Raw genomic sequence first — 12,855 nt, forward strand, 5'->3', positions numbered from 1 at the left:
TTCAAAATTCCACAGTGCTGCTTTATTACCCAAACAACAGAGTCAAACCAGGAGCATCACCTTCCAAATAAGAAGTGAAAGTGGTTACCATAAAGCTGATTTTTAAAATTCATTCTATGGAAACCCACTGCTAAGCTCCCTAAAATGAACCTTAGTTGGTGGGTCCTGAACACCAAGCTTGGCTTCCTGGTGAAGCAGAGCCCTCCCCACAGAGCCAACTGCAGTCAGGTCTCCTCAGCCAGAAAACCTCCTTGGCCAGAGGCCTCAGGCTGTCCAGACCCCACAGGGGCCAGAGGGGCCTCAGGCTGTCCAGACCCCACAGGCCTTCTCAGGCTCTCCAGGTGGTCACAACTCATATGATATAGGTTTTATTGCTACTACTTAATCTCTTTTCAAACCGACTATACTTTTTCATTGTCCCCCAGTGCCAAATTACAGCTTCTTATTGTTTTTTTCAGAGCAATAAAACAGAGGATCTCTGTTTATCAAATTTTCCGCAGCATGCTGGGTACCCCAGCAGATCATGACCTGCCGTTGACAGACCCAGCCTGTGATCACTAAACACGAAAATGAAAATAAAAAACTGTTCTGAGCACTTCCAACAAAAATATTTATTTGGTCGGCTTCCTTCATACCTCAAGAAAGCTTTGGAAGGCAATGAAGGACAGGAGGAAGGAGCGGGAGAGAGAGAGAGGGAGGGAGGGAGGTTCCTTCACATGCTGGGGGCTCAGAGCCTGTCCAACTGAGGACCAGCAGCAGCCCGGGAAGGGCCAACGCAAGAAAGAGGCCGCGGTGCGTGGCCTTAGACCTGACCCCAGCTGACCTTTCCTCCAGATTCGGCCTTAGCCCCTCTCCACACACAGCCAGCCGAGGCCCCTCCTCCATCGACAGATGCTGTTTACTGGAGCTGGAAGGCCGTCCAGCAGGGACGGGGTGCTGTCCCCTCCCCCAGCCCCAGCGCCCACTCCCTGCCCTCCTGGCCCCCTCAAGTGTCCCCCCCCGGACTTCTGGGGCTATGCTTTGCACAGGTTATTGTCCAGCTCCCTGCCCAATACTATTCCCACCTCAGGTACCAACTATCTGCCTGACCACCCACCTGAGACACCTAAAGACATTTCCACCTCAAAGCTTCCATCTGAAACCAGAACAGGGGTGTCATGGCTCCTCAGGGCCACCCCTGTGGGGGCTGTGGGCTTGGCTGGAGTCCTGGCTGGTAAAGATCAGCACCTGAGTCAGCAGGCCAAAACCAGATCTGCCTTTCCAAATCAGTTCAGCAGACTCTGAAATGTCTTTGTTAGATAAGTTTTATTACAAAAGTAACACAAGATTGCTTTAACAAACAAAGATCTTTAAACACAAGTTAATCCCTCCCATATATACCCTCTCCAAATTGCCCCTAGTTCCCTAAAAGATACAAGTGGTACTTGTCATTGTCCCTTCTGGTCATCTGCCAGGGGTGGGAGTGGGGAGCACATATATAGGCTTTTCCAGAAAACAGGATCATATTATAACCACTGCTCTGCAACTTACTTTTTCTACTTACCACATAAGGGACATTTTTCCTGGGCAGGAAACAGACATTTAACTCATTTTTAAGTAGCTGTGTAATTTTCCATACTACAGATCCACCATAATTTATGAAACCATTCCCCTATGAGTGGATTTACAGGTGTTACAGTTTTTGCCACTATAAATACTGTTGTATAACTTTGCTTTTATATATGTGAATCCCCAAAACAAATCATCAGTATATTTGTCATTTAATAGATATTGCCAGATTACATTCCAAAAGACTGTGACCAACTCACATGCTTACCAGCAGAGTGGGTCTGTGCCCACCTTCCTGAGTTCTCCCGAGCACTGGATGTGTTATTCATATTTTTAATTTCTGGAAATCTGCTGGGTGTGGTTTATATTTAAACTTCCTTAAGTTGTATTGAGGATAAACATATTTTCATATAATATGTGGACCATTTTCATTTCCTCTTTTGCAAATTACCATTTACATCTTTGCCCAATTTCCTAATCGATGCTTTGCCTTTTTCTTATAAGGTACAGGAGCTCTTCATAATTAAGAATAAGAACCTTTGGTCCACCAACATGTTGTTAACGGTTCTCCCAGTCTGGTTATCTTTTCTTTAATTGTGACATTAAATAACATAACATTAATAACATAAAATGTGGCATCTAAACCATCTCTAAGTGTACCATTCAGCAGCACAGAGCACAGTCACATGGTTGCGCAACCATCAGCACCACCGTCTCCAGAACTTTCTCTCTTCCCAAACTGAAACTCTGTCCCCATTAGACATGAACTAAAGCCCCCTCCCCCAGTCCCCCAGTGCCCACCTGTCTCTATGGATCTGATGGCTCCAGGGACCTCGCAAAGGTGGAATCACAGAGCCCTGCCCCTCCTTTTTAAGATTTTTTTATTTGAAAGAGAGAGAGAGACAGAGATAGAGCAAGCATGGGAGGGAGGGACAGAGGGAGAGAATCTCAAGCAGGCTCCTGGCTGAGCACAGAGCTCCACACTGGGCTTGATCTCACGACCCTGATATCATGACCTGAGCCAAAACCAAGAGCTGGATGCTGAACAGACTGAGCCACCCAGGCGCCCCTGAGCATTTGCCATTTTGTGACTAGTTTAACTTCCCTGAGCACGACGTCCACAAGGTTCATCCATGTCGTAGTAGATGTTGGAAATCCCTTCCCTTTCAAGGCTGATGATATTCCACGGTATGTGTATACTTTGTTTGAATAAAAAAAATACACTATATTTTGTTTATTCATCTGTGATGAACATTTGTGTTGTTTCTCCCTCCTGGCCGTTGTGCACGATGCTACTGTGAACATGTGTGCAAATATCTACTTGAGTCCCTGCTTTCCATTCTTTGGGATATTCCTTTGAGATTGCTAGATCGCATGGTAATTCTATGTTTAATTTTTTGAGGATCCTTCACACTTTTTTCCTAGGCAGCTGTGCTTACATCCCTGCCAGTAGAACACGAGGGCTGATTTCCCCACATCCTCACCAACACTTGCTGTTTCCTGTTTTTGTTTTTTACAGAAGCCATCCTAATAGGTGTGAGCTGGTAAGTAAGTTTATCTTTTGACTTTCTTTACAAAGTATCTTATCCTATGAAAACACTTTAATTTTAATTATGATTAAAAAGGTCTGTTGGACAATTTGAGAACATATATAAGGTTAATAGGTTTACACATTTCTCTTTGTATCCCAAGAAATGGAAGGGGAGGGTAAGGAAAAGAGAGGAAACCTGTGTCTGACCACAGAACGTTCTGGACTCCACACCATGGCCTGCCCTCTGCATCCCCATGAAGCTGCTGGGCCACACCTCCCTGCCCCACCATCTGGTAGGCTGAATGATGTGGTGGCAAACCACAGATCCAGGCTGCACATCTTCCTTGGCACTCCCTGTCTGCTATTCATAGCACACAATTTTGTGAGACTGGATGACGCCCGCTTGGCTGTTTCCTAGACCTTAACTGTATAGAAAAAATATCAAATATTGTCTGTCTCCAGAAATCAAAGCCTGCATATTTATATTTACATTTAAATTACTTTATTTTTCTAAAGAACTCAAAGCTATTCTCTTGTGTATGTTACTGTGATTCCACGCCAAGGAGGCGAGCTGAGGCTAGGGAAGAAAAACCTCCAGAAGGGTCAAGACTTCTAGGCCTGGTTTTTGTCAAGAACAAAGGAGAGGGAACAGAACTATAGTTTTTATTGTGCCGGTGCCATTTACGTCTCCAATTTAATTAAACACACACACATCTGTTTCCTTTATAATCAAACTTCACTGAGGGCAGGTGGCATATTTTTTAAAATAAGATTATTTTTTAAAAGTTGCCTCCAAATAAAAGCTGCACAAGGTACAATCACAAGCAGCCTGGGAGGCGAGGCCCAGGGAGAGGCCTGACGGTGTGGAAGAGTCAGACGCGCCCAGGTTGGCCGGGCCCGGCGGCTACAAACTCCACATCCGGCCATCATGGAGGTTCTAACACACTCTCCCTCCAGCCTAGGTCTCCATCATCACAAGCTGCACAGAATTCTTCCCCCAAACCCCTCCACAGCCAAAAAAAAAAAAAAAAAAAAAAAAGACAACCCACAAAGCAGAACTATCCAGAGCTATAGCGATTTGTCCCCAGGGCACATGAGCTACCGGGACACAAGCATGATTGTTCCCAGCCCCGAAATCGTCCGGTACACAGGCTGTTATCTCCATAGGACGCACAGCACCTGGGTTTTGACTTTCAGACTCTCCAGTGGTGTCCCATGTCGGCCCAGCAAGGACCAGCTGAGCTCACACGCAGTCAGGCCGAAGGCGCCTTTCACTCGTGCAGAGGGTCCAAGTCCTCTGTGAATCAGGCTCCACCTAGACACCCCTGTTGGCACAGAGAGCTGGGGGAGTGAGAGATGCCTGTGCCAACTTCACCCCAAACACACTGCACAAACTACCTGGAGAGAAAGGCAGGTCTCTGCCCTTCACGCTGGTCTTCCCAGAGCTACCGGGGCCTCCTGCAGACCCAGTGTGGCTTCAGGAGAAGCTGCCCTGGGCGAACCCCCTGTGCGGGCATTGAACCCTAACTCCGCCCTTAGCATTTGAAGGCCACTACCAAGGGGCACACTGCCCCAGACCTGCAGCCATCACACAGGACACAAGTCTTTGCTGAGAGGCAGCCCTTGTGAGCAAGGCAGATGTGCCTGTCTCTCCTTGACCCGGCTACCAGAGGACTCCCATTCCCTGGGAGCTTAGAGCCCTCTCTGAAAACGCAGAACACCAAACGTTTTTTTCTCTGCCTAACCAGAGAAGAAACAGGCGGTCTAAAGGATGAATGGCTTCCTGCTGAAGGAGCAAAACTGAGCTGAGGGATGCGGCGGGTCCAGCCGGAGTCAGGGCACCGATTTCACCGCCTACTGTTCTAAAGCTGCTGGTGAGTCGCTGTCAGTCCTGGGGTACAGACCCAGATGTAGACACACAGACGTGCATATCGACAACGTGTTCCACTTGAGTTAAGGCTCCGTCACGTTTTTACTAACGCTTAGAGACGTTTCAGCTCCACAGCTCTCCTCAGGGGCACTGAAGAAAATGAACCTCACCCAGAACATTGGCTCCACGTGGTGAGCCCGCCGGTGGCTGGCAGGGTCGAGGCACACCCAGACCCACAGCCGCGTGTCAGCTGGGACCCGCACACTTACCGTTTACGCAGGTCTCAGATGGTCTGCAGAGGCCGTCCTCAAACAGACAGCCTGGGGAGGAAGCACAAGAGAGAAAGGGGTCAGTGCAGCCGTCCAGGGCCGTTACATCTGCCGACTCCTGAGTGTCCAAGAAACAAAGCAGACCCACACAGGCTCTTTGGGTTTGGCTTTTCTGAGATGATGCTGAATTTGGAAGCCTGGCTTGAGTCATTGAGAGGGAGTAAGTGTACGTGGACCGGCGTCTCCATCGGGAGGACACTCGCACACGTGCTGTCCCTTCCGGCAACAGGGAGGGGTGGTCTGCCCAAGGGCACCTTCCAGAGCCGCAGAGGGAGGTGGGGGTGGCCATCCACGTAGACATCTCCTGAGCCCCACAGGGCTCTGTCAGCATCATCACTAAAATAGGACCTCCGGGTCCTTCTGTCACACACTGTGCCCAATACCCACTGCGTGAGGCCCAAAGTGGACAGACGGCCCGCATGTGCTGCCAGGACCACAGAAAGAAGGTGGAGGGAAGCAGACTCCCATCCTCCATAAGGAGAGACAGACAAGAATGTGAAGTGAGTGCGACCCCAAATGCAGTTACCCTCCACAGAGGGGTAGTGGCAGGTCAGAGAAGGTAGACATTCTGCCCTGTGTTCAAGTGCATCAAGAAAGGACATGGAAAGAAACACCCACCTTCCAGAGGGTGAGCCAGTCAGGTGAACATATGAACAAGGGAGGGTTAGATCAAGACCCCAATGAGACCCTCCCCAGGCCCCTGATGCTATACTCCCACCCACCCCAGGGGAAGGCCACCAGCCTACAAAAGCCTGACATATTCTGAACACATCAGGCCTTCTACCAACACTGAGCGCATATTCCTGACAAAGCACGATACCTATATTCCTGTTTTTCCAACTGACAAACTCCTATTTATCCACTAAGACCCAGCTCAGAAGGTGCCATGGAATCTCCTGACTAGACTGGCAGATTAGTATTGTTAGGTGCCCACCGTAGGTTGTGATTGTCAACCTAGAGGCACATCTCCCTCTCCTGAATAGAAGAGTCTCAAGATTAGAAACCACATAAATTTACCTTTTTGTCCTTTGCCATTTCCTCTATGTGTACCCTGTATCTGGCAGATGCTCCAGGGCAGCAAGATGCATGCGAGAGAATCGCAGGTTAGGAAGAGGTTACTCATTATGAAGGAATCCACCCCCGGGGTCAGTGTAAAGCCCTGATTATTAATTTGCTCACTAGGGAATTGTTCTAAAATCCCTAGAGTTGGAAGCATTCTCTGAAACAAATATGGGTTGAGGAAGGCACAGAAACAGGACCTGCAGAGGCTACAAAAGCAAATGTTGTTGCAGAACCAGAGGAGTCGAGTCAGGAGACAGCATTACCATGAATTCATGAGGATAAGTAGTCTCACTTTGCCCTTACAACAATTTTAAGGGCAAGATATTACAGTCCCCACCCCACCCAGGAGAAGCCCTAAAGACAGGCGGAGGGCACAAACCCAGGGAGATGCTCCCTGGCTGGCCACCCCAGGCCTCAACTCAAAGCAAAGGGTCTGCTTTCCTGAAACAACATCTCACGACAAATACCATTTCGTGTCTTAGTCTGGTAGGAACACACATCTTCACTACTCTCTCCATCCATGAACTGACCCAAGCACCCCATTTGCTGCTGTGTCCCTGTTCCCCGTGCCACACAGCTCTGCTCCCAGGGCCACTCACTCACACCTCCTTCTCTCTCGGCACCTGAGCCAGGCCCTGTGAGGTGGAAAAGGTACAACAGCCTGGAAGGAGAACTGCCAAAAACCATCCAAGAGACAGCCTGCCACCACGGAGAGTTAGCAAGACCCGCATCCAGTCTGGTTCCCCCAGAAGCAGTGACCGTGACAAAGGCAATGGGCTCGTCCAGTCTCAGTATCATGAGCAACCAGGGCCAGGCCGGCTGACCTTTACGGCCCCACTCCAGTCCGGGAGACTGTCACCGTGGAAGACCGGATGCAAACCACCAAGGGCCTCTCGAGGAGCCCAAGCGGTCTGGCCACCCCTCCCACCGGCCCAGATGCTCAGAGGGCCACATTCGCCCTTCTCCATGGCCAGGATTATGCCAGCGCATTTCCAGTGCCCACAGAAGACCCCAGAGGAAGGCTGGACGCAGGGACAAGGGCAGCCCCACACTTAAGCCCAAGACTCACTCACATTAACAGTCTTGCGTTTATCACCTGGAAACGACAGGCTCTGCGAGGAAAGGCAGCAGGAAGCAGCCTTTACTCACTTCCCGTGCTGCTCTGACACAGCTGACAGACTCGACTGGAACGAGACATGCATCGAAATTAACTCTTGAATCCAGACTCTGGAACAACAACCTGCTGTCTCAAGGGGACATTGCAGGGAACCGGTAAAAACCGCATCCCAGAGACTTCCACCAGTGGTATTTCAAGTTGTTTCTCAGCAGAACTGCACGTGTTATGCATACTTCACCCAGCCATGCACTACGCTAATTTGACTGCTAATTTATTTGTGTTGTTATTTGCTCTAAAATTAAGAAAGGCCATATTTCATTTTAAGTATCAATCACCTACTAATACTAATTATGACCATAAATCATAGAAAGAAAAAGACATCTGGGTGAGACACTTGGCTCCGCCCTGGGCTCTCCATCAGACACACTTCCTTCTCCAACGGCACCCACCTCCCTCCCTCCCCTGGCAGGCTAGGCGCAGCTCCAGAGTCGATTTGTTCACACTGCAATCTCACGGTCAAGCTCATGAAGGGTCTCAAGACCAGATGCCACTCCAAAGCTGGGCAGTTACATCCATGAAGCAAGCCCATGAAGCAGTCCATCTCGGTGCCTAGTGCTTAAAACTGGAATTCCTCAATTTTGATGGTGTTATCCACCCTTTTCATGAAAACAAAGGCAACATTTCCAAAATGCTCACACCGCTCCCCTGGCTGACCACCCAGAGTACGGCTATGAAGCGGGGGCACCCCTTACTCATCATATCCATAGATTTCCCGCCAGCTTCAGAACACACATGCACACTGACCGATACACGCAGCCGCAGACACACTACACACAGTCACACTCACAAACACACACATGCTACACTCACGGATACACGTACCAAACCTTTCTAGTTCTAATTCTGCTCCCCTTTTATTTTCTCAGAATACCGAGCAAGATCGTGTCACCACATCGATGCCTCTTTTTCTTTTCCTATTCAAACAGAAAAAGGACCCAGCAACCCTGCAAGGAGCCAGGCCAGCTCTGCCTCCCATCATTCCTGAGACGCTTAGAAGGGGTTTTGTGTTTTGTGGTGGAAACAGTGAGCAGGATCCCCACCCTCTGGCTGACTGGGACCTGCCCACCCACAGCTGCACGGACCCCACTCCAGCCCTTTTCCGTTCCCAGGGTGTCCCCTCCAGGCGGTGACACTGCCCAGAGGGGAGAGTGGCCTGAAAATCAAGGGCCCCATCGCCAACGTCCCACCCACCCACAGGCGAGCTAATTACCCTCCAGGGTCTGCTCTTTTCCTGGCTGCCTCCCACTTGCAGGTGTTCGCAGAAGCACTGAGATGGATGCCAATGCACACAAGCAAAATAGAGAGGTTTTGTGACTGAATAATGTAAGAAAAAGATGAAAGTAAAATGAGTTCTCTCACCAATAATAAAACAGTTTCTCTCTCAGACAGACCACACGAACAGGAGCAGTGACTCTATCTTCTACAAAGCCTCTGGAAGACTCTTAGAACCCAAGGATTCTCAGGAAATTTTCTTAAAATTGAGAGCCGATATTGCTACTAAGCCAAAAATGGTTTAGTATTGTAGCCAAATAAAATCCAACTGGTATGTGGACTCTACCCAAATGCATGTTAATAACAAGTAGGTTATCTTTTCCCAAAGGCAATTTTTCACAAGTAACAAAGTCCTCTCATACACGGACTCTCTTACTTGATCATTCCCCTCTTCTCACTGAGCACTCCCAAAAGTAAACAACACTTTGACTAATCTAATGACTTTCCCCAGTTGCCTACAGCAATGCCTAGTCCCATTTCGCAGAAAAAGAAACCTGGACTCAAGAAGGTTAATAATATGCCCGTAGCTTGACTCAAAGCTGGTCTGTCTCTCCCCCAACACCTGCTTTCTCCACTATTCCAAGCTGCTCCAGGTAAGAAGAGTGGGTGCGTGTCCACCCAAGAGTTCACCTGGGTAGACAGAGGCAGGTGACACCACTAGGACTTTACTTGATGGGGCTCTATGTCCAGATGCTCAACCTGCAACTCTCATTCCTTCTACCTACCTCCACCTGCCACTCTTGCTCTTCTGTGGGCCTGGAGCATTTCTGAGGAAAGGAAAAGAGGCAAGTCTGTGCCATTATCTGGCGAGGGATTGCACATGCACGCACCCTTGGAGGGAAGGAGAACCCCTGCGCCTGCACACTGCTTCTCCTTTTTATTTTTCCCTTGAAAGATTTATTTATTTATTTTAGAGGGGCGGGGGTGGAAGGACAGTGGGAAAAGGGAGAGGAGAGTCCCAAGCAGACTCTGCAAGCAGACTCTGCCCTGAGCGCGAGCCCAGAGCCCAACACGGGGCTCGATCTCACGACCCTGAGAGCATTACCTGAGCTGAAAACAAGAGTCGGATGCTTAACACCCGGGTGGCATCCCCACATTACTACTCCTTTTACCACACAGCTCCCACTAAGTGAGTACCACTGGGCTCTTGCCCGCCGTGGCTCTGTTCTTGGCCTCCACGCCCTGCCTCTGCTCCCAGGAGCCCTGCGAGCAGCTCCCACCCCAGCAGGAAGAGATGGGAGGCCCTGCAGAGCAAGTAGCTGGTAACGCCTGGACTCGGGTGGCTTCAGCCATATGCAGACATGAAAGGTATGGGCAAAGCAGGTCTCTTCCAAGGCCCATCCTGCCAACACTTACCAGGAGCACCACCCCAGGTACAGCCAACGTGAGGCATGTCTCAGAGCAGACACTAGAGAAAATAAAACAAACAACGGCAAACAGGCCCAGGAGGGGCAGGGTGTACCCCTTGGCTGCACCTCAGGGGAACCCAGGGTGGCCAGACATCATTGTTTTTGGTGGTTTTTTTATTTTGGTGTTGATTTGCTATGTACTTTGTTCATTCTCCACTAACCCAGACCCTTTCTCTTCTCCTGGGAGCGGATTCTCGGCTCTCAGACATCTAAATAGCAACAATCTAAAAGCTTCAAGATGGTGCATGTGTGCAGTGCTTTACATATGAAGGTTCATGCCTGAGCCAAGTTGTGAGTAACTGGAACCGAGCAATGAACAGACCAGACTATTCAGCGTAGCAGGAAAGCCTGCCCAGCTGCAGCACCTACAGGCCACTGGGTGACCCTTCGTGGCAGGTCCTGGAGCTACAGCTCCACCTCACGCCTGGCAGACGCCAGGCCAGCAAGGACAGCTCTTGGTTCACAGTGGTCCCCAGTAATACCTCAGACCTGGGGCTGGGCACAAACACCCTTTGGTCAGCTCCCCTCAACTCCCCCCCCAGGTGAACATTCACAGTTTCTGTTCATCTTCACGTTCCCGTGCCTCCTCTGTCAGGACTTCGCAGCTCCCCCAAGAGCCCCTGGCGCACAGTAGGCACTCAGTAAACTGGGTGATTTAATGTGTGAGGAATCACTTCTCCGCTTGTAGGGATCAGAAGCTGAGCAGGAATTCTCCAAGGCCCCAGCTCCCAAATGTGAGGAGTCCACACCTCAGCAATAACATTCTCTTGGTTCAACTACTCCTTTTACTGGAAAAGTGGCATCAAAACAGTTAACGGCTACAAGATATTTGGTAATCAACGTATCCACCCTCATTGGGTGAGACTCGCCTCCCGTGGGGCAGAACACCCGAGAGTGTGCAGGGAGGCACCACGCCCATCCTGGACCCGGAACCTGGTGGATCTGACCCCCCCGCTAAGCAGCAGGAGGGACCCTCCCATGAGTGGGCAGAGGTCCCGGGGGTGGCAGCTGGGTGCACGTTCTCCGTCCTCCACCACGACCCCCAGGACCTCCAGGTCAGTAGGGCAGTCCCCCCAGATGCCAGAGGAACACATGCTGGGCTCATCTCTGCCAGGGCGGGGCGAGCTCAGGCTCCCGGGAGCCGCAGGTGGAGGCTGACGGCAGCCTCACCCCTGCCCCTGACAGGTGCGGGGGCAAAAGGAAGTTCTAACTAAGGTGTTACAGAGGACTCTAAGACCCGGGTGACGTGAACTGACATCTGACAGCGTGAACCAGTGTCGGCTGGCCCAAGAAAGTTGTCGTGTGGACATGCGGGCCCAGGACCAAGCCGTCACCAGCCGCCTCTAACCAGCCTGTGTTGTCTTTGAAACCCACCCGCCAGGGACAGCACTCACTCACTTATTCACCGAGCAGTTATTCATCGGGGGCCTGCTTTGGGGCCAGCAGCAGGTGAAGCACCAGGAGTAAAGTCCGTCCTCAGATCTCCCACCCACACCCCAGTGGGCATAGCAACAACCTGAGTCATGCGAACGCAAAGAAGCAGGTCTCAGGAAATACACTCAGGTCCTCACAGCAGCCTCTGGGAAGGTGTTTGATACTTCAGTACCACCTTTTTGCAAGGAACATACACAGACTTCATAACTCCAAAAATGTAAGGCAGGGGTGCCTGGCTGGCTGACGTGGAGCATACAACTCTTGATCTCATGAGTTCGAGCCCCACATTAGGCATAGGGTTTACTTAACACACACACACACACACACACACACACACACACACACACAGAGCAAAGTTAAATAATATAAGCCTTACTTTCTCTCGGCGCCCAGCTAACTTCCACAAGAAGCCGCATCGGACACCCTAGACACAGTCACCACTGCTCCCAACATGCTTCGGAGCCCACTGCCCACCTCCCCACTGAACCTCACATGCTCTGTTGTTTATGGTTACGGACTTTGTGTCTCTGTCCTGGCTTGTCCAAGCCTTTAGAAAAGAGCAACTGCACCTTGAGCCCCAGGTACTGTGTCTAGTACAGCCTTTCAATAATTGATACTGACCAAACAGTGGCAATTCCTTATCAAATCAGTTTCAGTGCCAGAGTTTACCAGAACAGGGATTGTCAGCAAAGCCATTTTATCAGTCTCTCCCTAGTGTAAAACACTAAGGGCTATGAAGACCTGCAGTTCTGGGGAATTACATTAAATTATATGTGTGTGTGTGTGTGTGTGTGTGTGTGTGTGTGTGTGTATGTACACACACACACATATATATTTAGATTTTATTTATTTGACAGAGAGAGCAAGAGAGAGAGCACAAGCAGGGGGAAGGGGAGAGGAAGAAGCAGGCTTCCCGCCAAGCAGGGAGCCCGATGCGGGGCTCGATCCCAGGACCCTGAGATCATGACCTGAGCTGAAGGCAGACATTCAATGACTGAGCCACCCAGGTGCCCCAAATTATATTCTTCTAGGAATTGCATTAGCAAAGAAAAGGAAGGTGTAAGACGTGAATGAAGCGATGTTTTTTTTTTTAAAGTCATCTTCATTTTTCACCTCCATCCAGATTGATGGCCTGGCTCTGCCTCGTGCTGGATGCACAGCCTTGGCAAAGACCCCCTCTGACTCAGTTTTCTCAGCTGTGAATGGGGTGAGCTCCTTGCACT

At 50.1% G+C, this 12,855-nt stretch overlaps 1 protein-coding gene across 1 annotated transcript in view; it reads right to left on the bottom strand.

Moving 5' to 3' along the window:
* PTPRN2 (protein tyrosine phosphatase receptor type N2) overlaps window positions 1–12,855 on the bottom strand; it is an 812,882-nt gene that overhangs the window by 726,393 nt on the left and 73,634 nt on the right. The window contains exon 2 of the mRNA XM_088018277.1: window positions 5,219–5,269. Within this exon, the coding sequence (XP_087874403.1) occupies window positions 5,219–5,269 (51 nt within the window). The remainder of the gene's footprint in view (window positions 1–5,218; window positions 5,270–12,855) is intronic.

Source organism: Eumetopias jubatus, unplaced genomic scaffold, assembly GCF_037043125.1.
Source record: "Eumetopias jubatus isolate StellerSeaLion01/CBP00866 unplaced genomic scaffold, mEumJub1_p1.0 scaffold_14, whole genome shotgun sequence".
NCBI lineage: Eukaryota > Metazoa > Chordata > Mammalia > Carnivora > Otariidae > Eumetopias > Eumetopias jubatus.